General features: G+C 44.5%; 2 protein-coding genes across 2 annotated transcripts; one reads left to right on the top strand and one right to left on the bottom strand.

Annotated features, from left to right (window-relative positions):
- The first annotated feature begins 3,304 nt into the window (after window positions 1-3,304).
- Window positions 3,305-4,252, top strand: LOC115342247 (olfactory receptor 5V1-like). Its single transcript, XM_030016298.1, has one exon. It carries the CDS (start codon window positions 3,305-3,307, stop codon window positions 4,250-4,252), a length of 948 nt encoding a protein of 315 aa, XP_029872158.1.
- A 5,922-nt stretch (window positions 4,253-10,174) lies between these two features.
- LOC115341542 (guanylyl cyclase-activating protein 1-like) lies at window positions 10,175-17,894 on the bottom strand. The gene is made up of 4 exons (XM_030014760.1): window positions 17,581-17,894; window positions 14,835-14,984; window positions 13,024-13,114; window positions 10,175-11,972 (listed from the first exon to the last, which is right to left on the bottom strand). The coding sequence occupies exons 1-4, from the start codon at window positions 17,776-17,778 to the stop codon at window positions 11,845-11,847; spliced, it is 567 nt and encodes a 188-aa protein (XP_029870620.1). The 5' UTR covers window positions 17,779-17,894; the 3' UTR covers window positions 10,175-11,844.
- Window positions 17,895-21,041: the final 3,147 nt, after the last annotated feature.

The following is a 21,041-nucleotide window of genomic DNA, read 5'->3' as shown; positions in this document are numbered from 1 at the left end:
ACAAAGAGTTTAAATCTGGCATTTCTTGTCATGTGGCTGTGTCCACTGACTGCTACATTGCTCCAGACCATGGTGAAAAATTAGGGTCATTCATCTGCATGACTCCTACAGCTGTACTGTAGCCCGGTAGCTCCATGCCTAATCCAGCCTGAATTTGTCAGCATGGGGAGAGCATCATCTGCAGCTTTCCAGAACTCGCTCTCCCTCCTACAGTGGAACTAACAATTCCTTGCTGCTGCTGCAAATACAATGACTTTCATGTCATTGCTGTGTACCTACATCAAACCAAGGGCTCGTTGGTAGCGTGCGATGGGCTCACACACCTCTTGCTCACCTGCTCTTACTTCCAAGTGTTGAGCCTCAGTTCAGAGTATAAACAGGTGACTAACCCTTACATGCCTAACCCCCTACCATTAAATTTATTCTTATTTTTATCATGCTGATTCCTGAGGTCCCCTATTCCTCCTGTGTAACAGGCAAGTCCCTGCCTTCACTGGTGCTGGCTTCACCGTAACTTGTCAGCAGACTTCTGCCTCTGGCTAACAGATCAGTAGTAAAAGCAGCCAACAAGATCCTGGACAGAGGTTTCCCCTCTCACACTTACACCATGGAGGTACTTGTGCCCTAACAAAACCACTAACTGACTTAGCACTGTGAAAGTTCACACATATATGATTTTGAATTTATACAGATCAACGTGCACATTATGCAGCTTTGCAGACAGGGACAGCTGGAGTCGGGAGGCGATTCCTAGGGAACATTGCTGTGGTCTCTCCCAGCTCTAGCCCCTGCTCCTGCCTGCAATGCTGGGCCAAACAAGTTAGGCTGTTCTTGCACCAAAATGCCCACGGCTTTGGCTGGGAGCTGGCTGCAGGAAGAGCGATGGTTCGAGATTTCCAGAATGTTGGATGATATAGTCCTTAGGTACCTGTCTAATGTATGCAGAATTAGTAATAATAAAAAAAAATATTAAAGAATATGTTGATCTGGGAGACTGCTGGAGAGCTTGCCCAGGCAGTGGTTTCTCAGCCTTGTAGCACCTATGTCCAAGATAGAGTAACAAGTTTGGATGTCATTATGCTATACACAGAAGAATTAATTTTTTGACTGAAAAATTTCCTCTCAATATTAAAAAAAAAAGTTGAAAAACTGGAGAGTAAAAGAGAACTTAATCAGAATTTAGCTCTTCTTCTACTCAGCAAACACTGATATTGATCACAGTGTGCAAGTAGAAGCAAGGAGAAAATACCATTAGATTAGAAGGTCATTTATCTGGAAGAGAAAGACCTGAAAATTATGAATGAGACAGAGCTGACATTTGCGCAATTCCAACAGGAAAAAAAGCACAAAATTTTTAACAGTGCTTTGACAGATTCTTGCGGTAAGTAGCTGTAAAAAAACCCTCCCAACAGAAACAGTGAATTCTCCATTGCTCAACGTTTTAAAATCATGCCTGATACGTAGCTACATGCTTTAGACAGAGACATTAAAAACAGATTAATGGGTGTAAAGCAAGGGTACCAACCTGAATTTAACCATGTTGTTTAATCTCATGAAGAGACATGACAATTAACCTCAGTTGCTAAAAACACATTTTGGTCATGTTTACTTTGGCCTTATATAATGGCAATGGGCCCCTGCATAGCCATCAGGTGACATCTTTAATGTTTAGTAAATGGAGAGTGACATGAATTAATAGCTTGTCTGGGAACGCTGTTGAATCCTGACCACGGGAGTTTTGTCAGTGTTACCCATAAGGAAAAACTGCTCACAGCTGCCCTGTACTGAGGGAGGCAGGCCTTGTTTCAAAGTGTACAATTTCCAAGTCAGAATAGCAGGGAACTAAATACTTCAGTTCAGTGATATGCAATCCTCCCTTGCACCCCAACCATGCCCCAGTGCTGTCAGTGAGAACCGGGCCAGAAGCCAGCACTCGTCCCGCCGCAACTCCCGGCAAACACTTGCTCAGCGATGGCTGGCACCCTGGCCAGTTACCTTATTCTCTGATTCAGGACTAGTTGAGAGCGCTAACGTCTGCTGAGGCAATCAAATGGAGCCAAAGAAAAAGCTGCATAGGGAGAGCATGATTTTGTTATGCACAGCCCCAAGATGACCTGTGGTTCCCCAAGATGCCCTGTATTGTCATGCAGCCACAGTCTGCCCTGGTGTTTTCCAGCCTTGTTTGCCCCCTTATCATCATATATGTGAGATTAAGCCTCTTGGATCCTTTTCCTCACCCAGCCGAGAGTAGCCCCTGGTTTCAGACTGGCTTAGTGCAGTGTGTGCCTGTGTCGAGTGCTGGCTACGACAGATCTGCACCCCATGACAAGGTGATGGCAGGTGGTTTTTAACCTCTCACTCAGCCCCATTTCTTCAGCAGCCTCACAGAGGCTGCTACACCAGGCCGTATTTGCGCATCAAAGCGCTAGCCTACATCTGGCTGTGCTTCGTGGTACTGGCATGGGGGCTCCAGCAGCCCTGGCCGCAAGCACCACCTTCAACAGCCCTTGGCTGAGGTTTATGAGCAATAACTGCTTCCCTATGCCTCGTCCATTGTGTGGACATGGTGATTGTAGCTTCACATGCTGGTAAGCAAAACGCTTGTGTTGGGGTGAAAATTGAAATAGGCTCATGGAAGAAAGGTCAGGAGGCCCAGGACAGTGGAGATCCCTGATGGCTTAGATTTGCCTGTGGCTCAACAAGCACCATGTGGTGAGTCACCCTCAGTTGGAACCCGTGCTTTTTTAAGTGCTGGTTATCACAGAGCAAAGCACTCCAAACATGGCAGAGCAGGAGAAGGATAAAGAAAAAAAAAATTCTTTTAACTGGTGCAGGGTGATGCCACATCACCAACGCAGCAGCTGGGGAAGAGCAAGCTTAGTGGCTGTGGCACCTAAGGAATGATGTGACCATGTCTAGGGGGCAGGGAAGCATGTAGTCGCCATAAGTGCAACCAGGAGGAAGAGAGACGTGCTTGGTATACTCATAAAGACAGGGGTTGGGCTGGCAGGAGAACTCAGGAGGTGTGGGTTAATCCAGATGCACAGCATTCTTGGTTTCTTCTGTGTGATTCTGTTGCAGTCACTTATCCAACTCTGGATAGCAGCTCTCGGGACTCTAAAATCCTCGTCTGTGAAATCTCAACATGGGAAGCTTTCAACCACTATGGAGATAGTGGTTGAAAAGCCATCCTACCAGTGAAACCCTTGCCTTGTGGGTGGTTGTGCTGCAGTCCCATGGCTTATAGTCACCACCTTCTCCTCACAGTACTTGTTTCTGCCCACAGACCAACCCAGCTGGCCCCATGGCAGGTGAGAACCAGACTCATGTGACAGAGTTTATGCTCCTGGGCTTTTCCCATGGCCAGCCCTTCCTCTTTGTTCTTTTCCTGGCTATTTACCTGGCCACGCTGCTGGGGAACTCTGCAATACTCACCCTCGTGTTCCTGGATCCCCATCTCCACAGCCCCGTGTACTTCTTCCTCAGTCACCTGTCCTGCTTGGACATTTGCTACTCATCAGTGACGGTGCCCAAGATCCTGACAAATACCCTGCGCCCGCAGGCCACCATCTCCTACCACGGGTGCCTGGCACAGATGTTCTTCCTGATGGGGTGCGCAGGGGCCGAGTGCGCGCTCCTGGCTGTCATGGCCTACGACCGCTATGCAGCAATATGCCAGCCCCTGCACTATGCCCATGCCATGAGCTGGGGTGTCTGTGTGGCGGCAGCCACCAGCTGCTGGCTCTGGGGGATGCTGGACTCGGCCATTCACACCCTCCTGGCCTCCAGGCTCTCCTTCTGCGGGGCTCCCCAGCTCCAGCACATCTTCTGTGACGTCCCCCCACTGCTGAGGGCCGCGTGTAGCAACACCCGCCCCAGCGAAGTGGCACTCCATGCTGCCAGTGTCTTTGTGGGCCTCAGCCCCTTCCTGCTTGTCGCTATCTCCTACCTCCGCATCCTGGCCACTGTCCTTGGGATGCCTGTGGCCACCAGCCGGCAGAAGGCCTTCTCCACGTGCTCTGCCCACCTGCTCGTGGTCACCCTGTACTTTGCGACAGCCAACCTGAACTACAACCGTCCCAGCTCCGGCTACTCCCCGGCAGCTGACACACTGGTCTCCGCACTGTACTGCATCGTCACCCCGATGCTGAACCCTCTCATCTACAGCCTCCGCAACTGGGAGGTGCGGCGGGCCCTGCGGAAGGCTGTGTGGGGACGGGGCATGCCGGCCTCCCCAGGCAGCAATGCATGAGCAATACCAGGGCTGCGGCAGAGTGCTGGTGTGGCACCGGTGCAGCATGGCCCGTCTGTGGGAAATCTTTGACGGCAGCAGTGGGCTCAGAGCTCCCTGCCCAGGCAGTGGCTGCGTGTGGCGCACTGCCACCACTTGTCTGACCCTCAGCACATCACTGATGGTAGAATGGCAAAATCAAGTTGGGAACAAGGCTACAGTTCCAGGATTACGTCTTTATTTTGCAAGGGTCATGTGTTGAGCTCAGCACAGGACCTGTTGTAGCTACGCTGCTACCGGGCAATTTCCTGTGGTATCAGACAGGTGCTGGCACCGAGCAAGGCCATGAGCTCTGTCTCGGGGCTGCCCAAGGTGCTGAGCCAGGCCCTGCACAGGACGAGGGGCAGTGTCTTGGACTGCAAAATCTGGCCTCTGCAAAGGGGCTGTCACACCATCCTCCTTCCATACATGCTTTGGCACTGAGTCTGGTGTCTGCTGGGTTCCGACAGGCTGCCATAAAAGCTCTGTAGCATTTTGTACATTAGCACAGCAGCCAGCAGTTTAAACAGGCCACCCATTATTCTCAGTGCTTTGGTCAAACAGCAAGTTACCAGCACTGAGCTGTGAGCTGGCATTGCTTAAATCCTCACCACAAAAGCTTGCTTTGCTTTACAGCCATAAAAAAAATCAAAATGCAGTTGTTGTGAGTGGTGTGGCTGTGGATGATAGTAGCTGAGGGCTGGCTGGTGACGTGGGGCAGCCAGCTTCGTCCAGCTGCCACTGCCTCAGCTTAACCTCTTCTTGCAGGAGCTCTGCAACCAGGTCCAAGCTTAAATGATTGCATGGGTGTTGGGGCAATCCCGCTGCTGGCCAAATCTGCAGGCAGGTACACAAGGGCTAGCAGTGTCCAACGCCATGGCACAAGCCAGGAGCAGCCAGCCACCAGTGCAAGGGTCTTCCCCCAGGCAAGGGAAGCTGTCACAGGCTGCGCATGCAGGTGCACACCTGCAGCCACAGAAGCAGTTCTGCAGCTGTGCCACAGAGGTGCGCGTTGGCTGGAAGAGGCCAAAACATGCTTATCCATAGCTCAGTTACCAAGAGATACCCAGCAAAATCCAGTCTGTTCCCAAAGAAACCTACTGGAGAGTCAAAAAATGGGCCTATGAAGCATACAGCTTGTTGGGAGCAGCTTGCCAGCTCTTCTTAGTGGACAACATACATCGATTTTATTCTTCAGGGAAAAAAGTGTCTCTGTAACCCATGTGTAGGGATAGCCTGTTGCTCGTACCGAAACAGGCTGCAAGCCTCTCAGCCAGCTCTACTTGCTATACACTCTTCTTGACTGTAAAAAATTATTGAAACACCCCTAGTTCAGAGTCTCACTAGGACACATAAGAGAGTCTGCCACAATGAGGCCCATTCTGGAAAGCCCCCTGGAAAGGAACATCAGGAAATAAAGGGTGAACTGCATTGGGAAAAAATATTTGGAAAGTTATTTCAGAGAAAAAAAACCCAAAGAAACCAAACCGAAAACCTCCAGCAAATTTACATTAAAATTGATAATTTCTAACCTGAATCACGATGTGTCTTTCCCGTGATTGAAAGACACAGATCGTGATTTTTCTCAGTATAAAACACTGAACAGAGATGCTGTACTACCTTCTAGGTAGTACAGTCTTGTTGAAGTGCAGGATGGTCCAGAACCAATCTGTGAGCCACAGTGAGCTCTAAAGGTGTCACAGTGGGACCAACTGGCACTGCACTGGGATGTGCTCCTGCAGCTTCTCACATGCTGTGCTACTTCGTGTGTCCCTGATTTATTCCTATTGTGATAGTACTTGCATAACACAGAGGAACAACAACCAACTCCTACAGTGGCATGTTGAGCATTTAGTCTGGAATATACTGGTTCAAGGGAGGGCTTCAGTTTGCATTAGATTATTACTGAAAACTGCTTTAAACATTAGAAATAAGAAATTTGCTCTTGTCCTGCTTCCCACCTACTCAGCCTTTCCCCCACATCTGTGATGAAGGAGGGCTAGAATCAGGGGCCCTTTTCACTGTGCAAGGAACTGAGCCTACAACAGACACAGGGGACGTGCTGTCACTGGGACGCAATTTTAGTCAGGCCAGAACAGAAGCAGTTTATTACTATAGCTATGAGGGAGAGCACAGTGCAGTGGAGTGACAGACACTGACTGCTATTATGAAGTCTGCCCAAATGGGGAAGTTACAGAGTTTATATACCTTTAGGTTATGTAATTCATTCTTCACCAAACTGTGTCAGATAAGCAGGATATTGTAAATAACAATAGCATTCTTCAGATAAGGAGGGTCTAGCCAGCACGCCCTTTAAAAAATAATTCTCTCCTCTGTTAATTAAACTGGTGAGACCATTACCTGCAAATATTTCTTAACTAGTGAGGTGTTAACTGTTTTACTGCCACACTGGGGAGGCCTGACCAGCACAGGGACTCAAACCATCCAACAGCAGAGAGAACCAGCTGAACCAAACACTGGATGGAGGAAACTACCTTTAGCACTGACTGCAAAGCACACTGGAGCCCTTAGGCCAGAGGCAAGCTGTGGGACTGCTCTTCCCCTCCCACCTGCATCTGTATGCTTATTTATACTCTCAGAGCAGTTAACAGGGAAAATGGAGCTCTCTTGAAAGTATTCTACTGCCAGTATCAAGCAGGACTTATTCTGATTCATTTGCTAGATTGAAAGGATTTCCCTAGCAGAACATTCCTCTGATGGTCTGCCTGGATGAGGACCAAGACAGTTATTAACGTAGTCTTTGTTAAGTGAAGCCTTTCAGTATTTTTCTCTTGCTCCAAGACAGGTTTTCCAGAAAAATTTTTTCTCAGAAAATAATCTAATTTTTACACATCCTTTTTCAAGGTTTAGCCCAGAAATGACACATCTCCCAACAGCATTCTTGGCACACAGAGGAAAAGCAAGCGAGTAATCTCCTACTTTAGCAAGATCATCCTATATTTTCATTGAGTCAGCACACACTTCTCTTGTTTAATGGAACAGCTCACTACAGCCAAGCTTGTGTCTGTGTGCAGGAACAGTCAGCAGTGTTCACTGTGATGGTCAAATGTTCCCAGGTCCCAGTCCTGAAATCTGCCCAGATAGACCAGGTTTATGTTTCTCTACCCTGTGCTGCAAACACAGTTCATCATGCAAGTGTGATACCGAAAAGCCGGTTGAAGAAACTCTCTAAGACTCATTTTGGAGTTTTAGAAAGCAGGCATTCTTCGTTGCAGCACTGGATGCACGGGGGATAATTCCACCTAGCGTGCATACCACAGCTTTAGCACTAACAGCTTATATAGAATAACTAATTGCATATTAATCAGATTAGTATACATATACATAAAAATAATTGCAACTGATTATCTTAGTACTGCCTACATCCGATCATGCGCAATGAAGGATCCATTACAGTCTAAGGGCTGCTTTTGCGACCACCGGCCCATTTGAAGTTCTTGCTGGCTATCCTTGAAGTCTTTATTCTTGTCCTTGTTCTTTGATCTTGAAGCTTAATGCAGTTTCAATCGCATGTGGTCAGTTTCAGCATTGTTCTCATCTAGCGTACAGGAACATCTAATCATAAGAGCAAAGAACTGCAAAACTTATGAATAATTACTAGTTAGTCACTTGACTAGACTTTGTAATTATCTCCCCGGTTACCCTTTGTCTATTGTTTCAACCATAATGTTAATATATGATCATTTATCAAATCTCACTTGCACAGTCACCTACCAGCAAACCAGTTTTCATAGAAGGTACAAAATATTAAAACCATAAAAGTTTGAACAAACCATACAAAATGTATGGACATATGCTATCAGTTCAGCCTGATCTTCCCTCATTTACCTACCCATCAACACTAGGATCACACAGGGCCTGGGCTCTCTCTGCAGAAGAGAAAGGGGTAGGCAACAAGCTTGGCTGGTCTCTTACACACATCGCGTTAATTCTCTCTTTTCTCCATGTCACAAGGCATCTCACAAAGAAGGTAGTGGAGTCCAAACACCTCAGGGGCATCTTTCTTTGTGGTGGGGAGACAGGCCAGTTGCCCACTGGTCTCTGAGAGCAGGACATTGTAATGAACATCAGGGGCAGACCCCCTCCAAGTCTGTAGGAGAGATAGAGGATGATGAGACAGCTAATTAAGGTCCATGATGTTTTGGCAGCTGCATTCCTCCCTGCTTTCTGTCTAGTCAAGAAGTTTCCCAGGTGCTTTCTCCCAGCCCATCCCTGCTAGTGAAGGAACTCTCCTGACCAGGACAAGAGGAAATCTGTTCAATGCTCAGAGTCAGGGAGGAGTAATCTGAGCTGAAGGTCTAGATTTTGACGTGAAGGCATTTTTTTAAGCCCATTTCCACCACGTCCTGGGGGTAGGTGTTAGGCAGGGTTTTTAAGTGATCCTTGAGGATGTGACATCTCCATGCTGGGTCCTTTCACCATCACCCAACATGGTGGCCTGAGGAAGGGGACACAGGCAAAAGTATTTCAAAGGCTCATGGGACATACCTTCACTCCACACACCCACAATCACAGGGCAAGTCCCCAAACCATAACAACCGCAGGAGGCCTCATCCCCCACCTTTACCACATAAATATCTGCCCATCTGCAGCTCCTACATGCCAGAACCTGGCCCTTGGCCAGGGCCACAGCCTTGGTGCAGGTCTCAGGGCTGCATTACCACACAGCACTGCACCTCCTGGGACAGGACAGTTCAGGAACTGTTCCAGCACCACCAGCTCCACGGTGGACTCTGTAGTCCCAACCAGTGCTGGGACAGCTCCTGCAAACAGCTTCCAGAGCCCTCTCTCCCTCCAGATACATGAAGCACTAACCCGTGAAGTTGAATGATAAACCTGACCCCTAGCCTTTAACTGTACCCCAAACTTCAAATTCTAACCCTCTCTAAATCCTAATCCTAAATCTAACCCCTACCCCCAACCCAAACCAAATCCCTAAACCGTAATCTGAATTTTAATTCCTAACCCTTAAACTACCAACATTAACCCAAATCCCAAACCTGAGCCCAAGTCCAAACCTAAACCCCTAATTCTAACCCCAGCCTGAACCCTAACCCTTGACCCAATTCCAAATGATAGCTTCAACACTTAACATCCTAACCATATTCCTTAATCCTAAACCCCTAACTCCAAACCCTCACCCTAACCCAGAGAAGTTGTAGAGTTCCCATCCTTGGAGATATTTGAAAACCCTAATGTGCTGAATCCAAATCATAGCTCTAGATTCTATCCTCCTCTCAATTCTTCTATTCTTCTATCAAAGAGAACAGTTCCAAGATATGTTTATTCTACATTTTTTTAATCTTAACTGTACAAATAAAGCCAAGTAAGTCAGAAAACAATTATCTCCTCTTTACAGAGATTTCCTCTCCCTCTCCCCAGTCTCCCTTCCCATAGCTTCTGACAAAGGCACATATACTGCCAGATCGGTCTCTCAAAGAACACTCTGGCTGCAGAGCCAAAACCCAGTGAAGTCATTCAGTAACAGAAGAACAGGAACATTAAGAACAAAACACACATCTGCAACTTAGTGTAGTGATAGCATGATGTGGTTTTTTTGTTTATTACAAATGTCATAACTGCATCTTAGCTAGGAAATGTTCCAGCATCATCAGCAATGACAACTAAGGAAGAATCAGTTTTCTGTAACATCTATTAAAACAAAATTAAAAATTAAACTCTGCTTACAAATATTCAGGATTATTATTGAGAATGTACTGTGTACATGCCCTTCTCATTTATATACATCAAGAAGATTCTGTACAGCATGTATAGCAGCTTGCTGCAACACTGCTGGCAGCTACAACTTCTTGGTGATTTAATACATCAGCTGCACTTTAAAAAGTTCTTTACTTTCCTAAGAACTAAAAAGCAGGGGGGTGGTGTATGTCAGATGATAATGAAAATGCAGTTTTACATGTAACTGACCAACGAAACAGCAGGAGACTGAGGACTTGTAACAGGTACAGGACAGGTTCAACAGAGTCTTGAAAAAAAACCCTGCCTTCCTCAGTCCAAAGCAACAGCAGAGTCCAACAGCATATACTCCCTATAATCCTCTGGAGAACTGAGCAATGTTTGCCAATACCCAGGTTGTGACTCCTCTCAGAAGCTCTAAGACTGCAAAATGTGTACATGCCAGTGGGACCTGAAGTATGAGCCCCCCTGGCAAAATGTTGGTGCCTGCTCTAAACGTGATCACTCACTCTCTCAAGATCCAGTGACAATACTGACTAAATCTCCCTTGACTTAGATGAACGCCTAGACACTTTGTTCGGTATACATATGTACATCACAGAAACTTAAATATAAGCAAGGTTAAGTCCACTCTAAAGTATTCTTGTTACAGATCTGCAAGTTCTTCCTCCTGCACAGGGAAAACATGCCCAACTATGGCATAGGCACTCTGCTGAACTTTTCCTGCATTCTTCTTACCTTCTGGTTCTCTCCAGATTCAAAGGAGCTTCTGATTGTGACCTTACCTAATGTTAGTGAACAAGACACAGTTTGCTCAGTTTCTATCCATGCTACATCACTCTTCCCATCACGTACAGAGTCATTTTTAGCAGCACTGATCTGGAGTATCAACTTCACTCCAGTATTCACATGAACAGCAGAATTCACAAGTCACCTTGCTGAGTTGTTTCTTTTGCTTCTTAGATCTTCTCCCCAAGAATAAAAAGAAAGACCAATAAAGGATGTGTGAAGAAACAACACTAGGATCATCTTCACATGCTTCATTTATTCCATTGTATGAGAGGAGAGTAGTAGGACAACAAGTGTAAAAAAGATTTGATCTCTCAGGTAATTCTTCTGCTTTGGGAAACTGAGCAGCGTATTTTCTCTAGTTACAGAAGCTGCTTCTAAACTGTTGACTTGTTTGCTAAAGAGTTCTTTGATCACAGAAAGCTGCAAACAGCAGCATTACTGACAGTGCAGCTGGGAACAGATTTGCCACTATCAGCCTTAAAGACTGATTTTTCTTTCAGCTCTTGAGATCTTATGAATAAAGCTACTTCTGTAGAGACTACCAAATCCAAGCACATCTGGTATGGAAAAACATGCTGGTGTTTATGATCTAACACCATGACAAGAACAGTGGAAGTTACATTCTTTTGATACTTCTCTACATTGATAACAGTTTGAAGCTCTTCTTTTGTACATGTCAGAAATTTTCCACACTCCATCATCCAGTTCTGCTACTGCTCTTCACAAACTTAGCGTTACTTTTAGTCCATTGCAAAGTGACAATCTGGGACACAGAATAAGGAGGAAATTTGTGCCCTTAAACTTGGCCTTTAAATTTTAGGAACTCAAGTCAAATACTGCCACCCAGATCCAGTTTTTCTGAACCCGCCTTGCATGTATGTGGCTGAGCTTCAATATTTGTACAGAAACATGCACTCAGATACACAAATATAGCAGTGTCTTTCTGTTCCCACTTCCATATGTGTGTTTATGGCAATTCTGTTTGTTTTAAAAAATGCTGTCTCTCCTTTCTGGTGTGTGTACACCGTTCAGTCTATTGGCACAGTGTCTTGTCCTAGCTTGATTTATACACTATGCCGACGGTTGTTGATCATGGCCACAATGTGTGACAGGTCCAAGCTTTTCATCATCACCTCCATGAACTCCTTGTCTTTCCTTGCTCCCTCCACAAATTCATCCAGAGAAAGTTCACCTGTGTCAGACACAGACAGAAGGCATCAGAATCATGCAAATCCACATTTAAACAAGAAAAGGAGTACAGTAATCTAACTTTAGAGACCACTTACTATACATGCACTGTTCTAAAGCACCAAGAGGCCTCAGAGAGTCTTTTTAAGCTTATATGAAACTTCCCTGATATCCAGGCAACTCCAGCTTCCTTTTTTTTTTTTTTTTTTCCCCACACAAGGGGAAAGGTCCATAGGAAAGAATAGAGGAATTGCATAGCTAAGGAGTGGGATCATAGATTCCTATAAATAAGGCTGGATTAGGCGCCTCCTTTTTGTACTAATTTGTCATAGTCCTAATCTGCCCCATACTTGCTGGTTTTCATGTTTAAAAGAAGTGACAGAAGGAAGATGTGACAGGCAGAAATAGGTTTTCTGTGCTAGGCCAAAAAGTCCTTGCGCAGGGAAGCAGCTTGGCAGAGTTCTTCTGGAATAACAAAAGGGCACATCAGAAGGTAATGAGCACATGAAGTAGCAAGGAAACAAATATCTGTCAGGGACATACAGTGACTACAGTGGCGTTGACCAGCTTTTGACTTACTGGTCCATAGCATTTCATGTGCTTGCTGTACTGCCTGTAGCAGACCCAGTGAAGAAATTCGGAACTTCAACATTAAATTCCAGTTCTTCCTTTCCCTGCTGCTGAAATATTTAGGAGCAGCTGGGACAACAGATTAATATCTGTTAATATTTCCCACTTCTAACTGACATAAGCTACACAGCAACATACAAAAAGGCAACCCCCCCCCCCCCATTCCAAAACCCCCCCACCAAAGTCGTGGACAGAACACAGGTGAGATGTAGTACAGGGAACAAATCCTGTCATATTGATTATGTATGATGTAAGGAGAAAAATGCCTTAGCAAAATTCACGGAGAATGCATTACTGGGTGAGAATTCATCTAACAAGCAAATATAAAATGAAGAGGCATAAAGTTCAATCAAGAAAGGAAGACATAGATATCTCTCTGTAGCACAGAGACCACCTGAGTTGGATGACTAAGACAGGAATCTTACCATCTCCATTCACATCAATTTTGTTGAAAACTCGGTTGGTGAACTCTTCTGCACTAGTTTCATGGTCACCACCATTAATAGCTCGAATAGCCTAGAAGAAAAAAGCAAGAATAGGAAGCTGCCTAATGGATCCCAAAACAATAGACTGATTCCACTGCAGCCTGTCAGTGTAGATTCAGAACAAGACAATCATGCCTGGTACCTTCCCCATACAAACAAACCAACATCAATAGGAAAACACAGCAGAAATCATCAGGCCTTACAGCTGGCACTGAAGGCTGCAAAGGGAGCATGGGTTTGGAGCACAGAATGAGCAGTGAAACTCAGATGATCATCCTAATTCTGCTTAGGTGGAGGTTAAGCACTGTAGAAATGGCAGAATCAGGATCCACTTAACTGATCCACTTTCTATTACCTTATGGTCCACCAAGCCCAATAAATACTGTCAAACACCCTTGGCATTTGACATTATGAAATTCCTTTCCTATATGTTATGGTCATTTATTTCTATTCTTGCTCTCCCTATTTCCATTTATATACTGCTTCCTGTATGTTCTGCTTCTCCCTAAAGCTCAGTGGAAATTAATTTTCAGCTTGAGAAAGTTTAAGCATTATTCACCACTGTTTACCACTATTCATCTTATTCATAACCATATAGTGCAGGGTTCTCTTTTCTTTCCATGCCTAATTGTTTCCTTTGTTTAAGGATGTCCACAAAATATGTGATTCCAGAGCCTTCATATTGATTGTAAGACTATTCACTTTCTAGTTTTTACCTTCTGATATTTGGTAAGTTTCTTCATTCTTTTTCAAATGCCATTTTACTAAAACTAAGTATCACCTCAGCAACTTCCTAAAGCTGCCAAGAAAGACACTGAACTACATCCACAAAATTCAAAGGGCAGTAAATGGGTTGCCACCAATTATCACCCACAAGACTTGTTTCTCAAGAACTCTGTGTTAAACAATTACTATCTGTTGCTTCACTGTGATGTCTGAGTATTTCTAGTGCAAGTTATTGGTAGGAAGCTGTATATTATTACAGTTACTGATATGGTTTGGTCTCTTCAATGCCCAGCACTAAGATTCATACCCAGGTGAGAATGCATTACTAACATCTTATTAGTGGTTTTATTGGTGGACAGGTCAGGCTTCAAATCTTAATCAAATGCATTTTCTGACTTTTCTTATTCAGAAATGTAAATTATTTAGGGTCATTGAATCTTTCCTGCATCTTTCTAGTTTCCCAGTCTTTACAGAATAATCTGAACTTCCAGCATAATTCATTCTGAGCTATTCATAAGATCATGTTTATGCCTGCAATTCCAACACCTTCCATAATAGCTATTTGCATACAATCTTTTCCATTGCCAGTCATTGTTCTTCAAACTATTTGCTAGAGTCAGAAATGTTTTATTACATTGATGTTTAGGAGCTGGTTCTAGAAAGCAAACTGGACTAACTCTCCAATTACTATTCGCATGGGGAAAAGGACATAGGAAGGACATATTGCAGAGACTGCAACTGACAGTCATGGAGTCTGAAATCTTGGAAAGTGCAATTTAGGTCCTAGGCAGCTAAAACAATTTTATGGAGTTAGCTATGCTGTTACATATGCTGTGGTGGTAAAGAAGAGTCTGTCAAGTCTGCTTACTGGACCATGAGATCGTGAGGAATTCTGCTGAAAGAAAGAATACTGTTAAAGAAGGTCTCATCCATGATCATCCATATGGGGAATAGCGAAAGTCTTACTTGTGTGGTGCCTTTGTCTTTAAGGAAAGAAGAAAGAACACACACCCCTGGAGACTCACCTTAATGATGTTGAGCAATTCATGTCGATCAATGCAGCCATTGCCATCTACATCATAGAGCTTGAAATACCACCGCAATTTCTGCTCCATCTTCCCACGGAGAACAAGGCTGAGGGCAGCCACATACTCCATGAAGTCAATATATCCATCCTGTGGGAAAACAAAAAACAAATTGTGACAGGAAAAAACTGAGGGAGTTATGGCTCTGGAGCTGTTTTGTCTTATTGCTCTTTAGATTCACAGCTAAAAGAGAAAGAAAAACAAATGGCACAGAGACTTGGACTTGGGAAAAAGCTTTAGTGTACACGCACACTATTTCTCTGGCCACCTTCAAGATCTCCTAAATACCTGGATTCCTGAAGTTATGATCTATTACATGTCTAGGCTACTCTGTGCTCACCACCTGCAGAGATGGAACCTGTCACTCCTCATGGCCAGGATGAACGAACCCCTCTCTGTCCACCAGAGCTGACTGCCTATGGCCTGCTGGGAGAGAAAATTGATCCAGAGCCCTGGCTGCAAGAGAAGTAGAAGGTAATTCTACCTTGGGTTTTCTGTACTAGTCTGCTTTGTCTTTGTGGGAAACTACTGCTATTTCAGTAAGCTGTAGATCTCCTCCATTCTCTGACAAAAAAAAGTGATTGAAGATTTTTTTTTAAAAATACATAAAACATGATTTGACAGCTGCAAAAATTGTTCTGTATTTAGGTTTTTAAACGTTCCATTTCTTGAATCTATAAAGAAACCCAAAAAGCTCTTGGTTCCTCTGCAAGAGAAATGCCAGACAGTAAAGGTTCGTAATCCCTAGATTTAACACTGACTAAAATTTGAAGTAGTTAAAAAGAAACAACAAATAAAGTGTGTATCTCTTGTCAAAGATTCTGAATAACTACTTCAACAAATTACAGAGCAAAAAAAAAGAAACTTTCATTTATTGAGGTATTTAAACAAAGTCAGATGCCTTTCTGGAATGGATGATAAATATATGTAAAAGGCAAATGTAGGCGGACTAGCAGAGCACTACTGTTTTACAGCAAGGATCACAATATTTTAAAATATTCATTCAGGATCATTGTAGTACTCCCCTTATGTGAGTTTTTCATAACTTCATTGAGCAAAGTAACAGAAAACAAAGATAACCAGCTCTAAAGCTGGGAAGGAGGGCATGATTGCAATTTGTAAAATAACTCTATTGAAAATTTATCCTCTGTCCTCAGCAGAGTTCTCAGAATCTGAAGGTCCGGAGGGCAGATGATTCCATTCATCATCAGTGTCTGTATTACTACAGGGTGCTTCTTCCTTTGGGTGCTCTTGTTCCTTGCCTTTGTTTATAAAAGGAGCTTAGTGGCTAACTATTAACAGGCTAAGATTAACTGGTGTAGGTCCATCTCCACTAGTTGCCACACTCTTACTTCATTCCCCTTGAGATGACTATCACTTTATTTAGAAGATAGCTTTTTATCTTTGTATGACCAAATTTGATTTTGAGAGTCTTCTTAGAACACTGTTTACTGCATAACGTGGGGCTCACAGGAGAACTTGGGAGTGCGTAACATCCTTGAACAAATTTTAAAGTCCTTAAACATCCCAAGAAATGACAGAGGTAAAGGGAAAGACTGGTGCAAGAACTGTAAATGTGTTGGTTTAGTTTATAAAACTGCTTCTCATCACTATCCTCATCCTGGGTCCAGAGAACTTCAGGATGAGAAAGGATATTCTTTGAGATCTGCGGTCATTTCCAGTCATTACATCCACCACAAGACCTCAGCTACCCTAATGGAGCCTAGCTGCTCCTCTTTTACCCTCAAGAATTTTGTAATATTCCTTATCATTCCTTAACTTCTTATGCCTTCTCACATATTGTCCAAACCAATGTTCTTTGCTCAGTCCCTAGGTTTTCCTTCTTCAAAACTGACGCCGTGATTTCCTACCTGTTTCACATGTATCTGTGACTAGTTCCTCCCTAACTCACAGACATTTGCTCCAGCCATTTCAGAACCTTGGAGCAGAGAGCAAAGCTGAATTTTCCCAGGCTGCCATAAAACCAAATTTCTCTATCATTGAGATTACAGACCCGCAAGCATAGGCTTAATTATATATGGATAAAAAACAGGCAAAAGTGAGGGGCATTGCATGCTTAAAGGAATTATGGGGGCTACTGTTTCCTACCTTAGAGACAGCCACTGATTGCCTGTCACAGTGAGGAATACTACCTACCTGCTAGCTACTGCTGTATGCTATACCTCCTAGAACTGAGGAGAGCCACATAGATCATCTGTCCATGCAGTATTTATTTCAGCTGCCAAATACCTGGAAATTACTTCCTCTGTGAATGCTACAATGATTTCTATTGTGTTTGATTCCTGTAGTCTCTACTATATAATACAGAAATATTTTTTAATAATAAGAATAAGAACATATAAGAATAGGAATTAAATCCTTTCATTAGTATTTTGCTAGTCAAACAAGGCCAAGCCAATTAATACACAATAAGGAATTCTGAAAATTCAAAGATGAACTTGCACAAGGTAGTTAGATAATAAGGTGTTATTACCTGTGGTTATGTTATCTATGTCATTATCTATGCACATTAATTTGCTCCTTGCATTTAGCTACTTTACGTTAGTGTTCCTCAGCAGCTTTCAACACCAATGTTTGTAAGAGGAAACCAAGGACTCTCAAAGTGCTGGAGTTGGTTCACTTTTAAGCAGTATGAGGCAGTTAATTTCCTTGCCAGAGAACTCACCTTGTTCATATCAAACGTGCGGAACATCTGCTCAATGTACTCATTGGCCTCTGGATCCAGCCCTCGAAGCCCAAAGAACTGTTTAAATTCATGCTCTGTCAGCTGTCCAGAAGGACACTCCGTCATGAACTTTTTGTACCAGTGGTGGATCTCGATAGCCTGCAGATCATCCACTGTGGAGCTGCTATTGTTCCCCATGCATATGCGTGGTCAGAAGAATGATGCTATAGGAATGATCTTCTTCCTCCTGTTGCTCTCACAGAACTGCCTGTCTGCTCCTGTCCACGTTTGACATTACTGTCAGTTAGGTGAGGGATCTAACTTTCCAGAAGCCAATTATGAATGTTAATCTGCTTAGAGGCTGATTTACAAACCTGAACGTTTCAATGATACAAACAGTCGTCTTAGAATGGAAAGGAGGTGCAAAATAATCTAGCAAATCACTGCTATTTCAGGAGCCAAATCAGAAAGGGTGAGAAGGTTAATCAGACACTGGCATTAGCAGCTATACTGGTTTGGTATACCCTAGGACACTACCCTATTTTTAACCTTGATATAATTATACATGAAGATAAGAAGAAAAGGCTACAAGATGTGGGATTTGAGGTGAAGTAAAGGTCTGCTCCTCTAACTGGATTTAAGAGTCTTTTTTCTCAAATACAAATGTTGGATAACTTAGCGTATAGGACCAGAAAGTGTTACAGAAGTAGCCTATCATAAATGTTAGGTTATGTGGGAAAAAGCTCATCTCCACACACACAAGGCAGATGGGGGAACCCAAATAATCCCCTGACCTGGCTAATCCCAGAACCACCACAGAAGTGCAATCAACCCATAAAAGGCTCATCTGCACAAACAGGAAGGAGCAAAAAGAGACAACCACGGGCTGGGGAACCCAAATAACCCAGTAAAAGAAATGAAGCCCCTGTTCCAGCTCCTTCTAAGGCTGTCATAGGGGACCCATCAGCCCCATGGGCCTGGAGGTGACACTCATCACAATGAGTCAATGGGAGAGGTTGTCAAAGTACCCTACAGACTGCGTGGGGTTACTGCCTGGGGAAAACATTGTGGGGTGCAGGGGAAGAGCATTTGGGGATTGCACAAGACTTATAATGGGATGTTTAGGGGAGGAACCAAAGGTGGGGAAACGGATGGGTCTAGGTGGTTTAGGGATGACAAGCATGGGAAAATGGAGAGAAAGGGCATACTAGGGGTTGTATGGTCAAAATGGTTGCTGGTCAGTATGAGTGTCTAGCCATGCCCTGTGCCTGATCACCACAGTCTTTCCTGTCTTCTAACACTTCTAACCCTTCTTCTGGCTGTGCAGCTCCGTTCTGTGTGCATGTGTATGCATGGGGATTTAAGTGCCCACAACTGGAGTGGGGACCATGGGTCACAGGAGCCTGCATGTATTTGGTGTCAGCAACTGGAGTCAGTGAGGATCTAAGTGCCAGCAACTGGTGTCAGACCACGGATCACATGGTCCCACATGTCTTGGGTGCTAGCAACTGGAGCGAGTGAAAGTGTGTATGTCAGTATATGATCACTAGTGACTATCAAGCCAGACTAACCAGCAAATAGGTTAAGTGGTTTGGGAACCAGGCGTGTGTATGTCTCAGTGAGAGAACTGGAGAAGTTGACTGACCAGGGGTCCAGCCCAACTGCTGGAGAGACTGTAAGGTGTGGGGTTGAGGAAGACCCACTTGTCTGTGTGTGTTTCTCTGTGCAGGAGACAGAGTAAGACAAAGCAAGGATCCTGAGAGTCTCATCACAGTTACTGAAGGGACCCACAGTGTACATGTCTGTGTCTGCTTTGGTGTGTGCAAGGGGATCTGTACCAGCAACTGTAGTGGGGCCGTGGCCCTTGGGGGTCTGGCATGTCCAGGTGCCAGCAGCTGGGCAGACTGGACATCCAGAGCCAGCTACTGAGTAGATCAAGTGTCTAAGCCCAGCTACTGGAGCTACCTGCATTGTGCATATATGTATATCTCCCACTGATGGATCTTCATCCTTATCTGCCAGAGATGGGGACAGGATGCAGTCACCAGTGCTGTTTGTGTTTGTGTGCATGCTGGGTGCTGCCGTCTGTATTGCTGTGTTGCTGGCTGGTTGCATATGTATATATGTGTTGTATACATGTGTTTGTGTGTGTGTGTGCCTACTAAGAATACATTCTCAGCTTTGCAACTGGTTGGACCTGGGAGAATGGAGCTCTTCCCCAGCCTGGGGTCCCTCCTGTGGGAGACAGTCCTCCACGAACCTCTCCGGCATGGCTCCTTTCCACAGGCTGCAGTCCTTCAGACACAGACTGCTCCAGCACGGGCTTTCCCATGGAGTCACGGCCATCTTCGGGGACATCCACCTGCTCTGGAATGGGGTCCTCCCAGGGCTGCAGGTGGGCATCTCCTCCACCGCTCACCTCCATGGGCTGCAGGGGGACAGCCTGATATCTCACCACGGGCTGCAGAGGCATCCCCTCCTCCGGCGCACCTCCTCCCCCTCCTTCTTCACTGACCTCAGTATCTGCAGAGGTGTTCCTCTCACATCCCACTCCTCTCTCCACTGCAGGTTTCCCTTCTTAAATACGTTCTCCCAGAGGTGCTACCACCATTGCTGATGGGCTTGGCCTTGGCCAGCGGCAGGTCCGACTTGGAGCCGGGGAAGCTTTGAGCAGCTTCTCACAGGAGCCGGCCCTGCAGCCCCTCCCCCGCTACTAAAACCCCACCACACAAACCCAAAACGAGCACAGATGAATCAGAGTCAATCACCATCTTTATTTAGGAATAGCTGTCATTCCAATGTTTTATCTTCACAAACCTGTATCTGTTAAAACGCAGTAATAGTTTATTTTTGTAGCATAACTTACAAAAAAAAAAATCCAAACCCATAAACATTTTATAATAAAATAAAGACAAGCAATTTTAGATGCTGAAACAATGAACAGTGCTAAACAGTGCATGTACTTATCTTTTGTGGCCAGCATCATATAACAATGTAAGTAGTACTGCCTCAAATTCACTTTCTCCAGAGCATATTAAGTCAATGCAACAAGACTATGTATCACAAATGCTTCAGTTACTTATACTGAAGCTGCAGATAAACATTATTAAGACCATTAAAAAACTGTTTGTGTTAATGAAACGTAGTGAGATACTAGTGTAACTGAGCCTTGAAAATTATCACCATTAATCCATTTAAGAGGGACAGTATGTAAAGGAGATGGAGTATTTCTATCATCTCTGTTAGACACCATTACTAAACATTCGTAAACTAAGCACTCAGAGTTACGTTCAAAATCTTGTTTATAGACAAAGAGGAAGTATACCTTACACATAGAATCATAGATAGAATGGTTTGGCCCCCTTTAAGTACTGAAAGGCCGCTATAAGGTCTCCCTGGAGCCTTCTCCTCTCCAGGCTGAACAACCTCAACTCTCTCAGCCTGTCTTTATAGGGGAGGTG

The sequence above is a fragment of the Aquila chrysaetos genome, chromosome 5 (genome assembly GCF_900496995.4).
Source record: "Aquila chrysaetos chrysaetos chromosome 5, bAquChr1.4, whole genome shotgun sequence".
NCBI classification, from domain to species: domain Eukaryota; kingdom Metazoa; phylum Chordata; class Aves; order Accipitriformes; family Accipitridae; genus Aquila; species Aquila chrysaetos.
The sequence above is the reverse complement of the archived record's forward strand: the minus strand, read 5'-3'. Positions and strand labels throughout refer to the sequence as shown.

Excerpts from the sequence above, each read along its gene's own strand:
- LOC115341542 (XM_030014760.1), bottom strand. The coding sequence starts at position 17,778 with ATGGGGAACAATAGCAGCTCCACAGTGGATGATCTGCAGGCTATCGAG. Across the intron at positions 14,985-17,580 it reads GCACGTTTGATATGAACAAG|GATGGATATATTGACTTCAT; the intron begins GTGAGTTCTCTG and ends GTTTTCCCACAG. Across the intron at positions 13,115-14,834 it reads AATTGCTCAACATCATTAAG|GCTATTCGAGCTATTAATGG; the intron begins GTGAGTCTCCAG and ends TTTTTCTTCTAG.
- LOC115342247 (XM_030016298.1), top strand. The coding sequence starts at position 3,305 with ATGGCAGGTGAGAACCAGACTCATGTGACAGAGTTTATGCTCCTGGGC.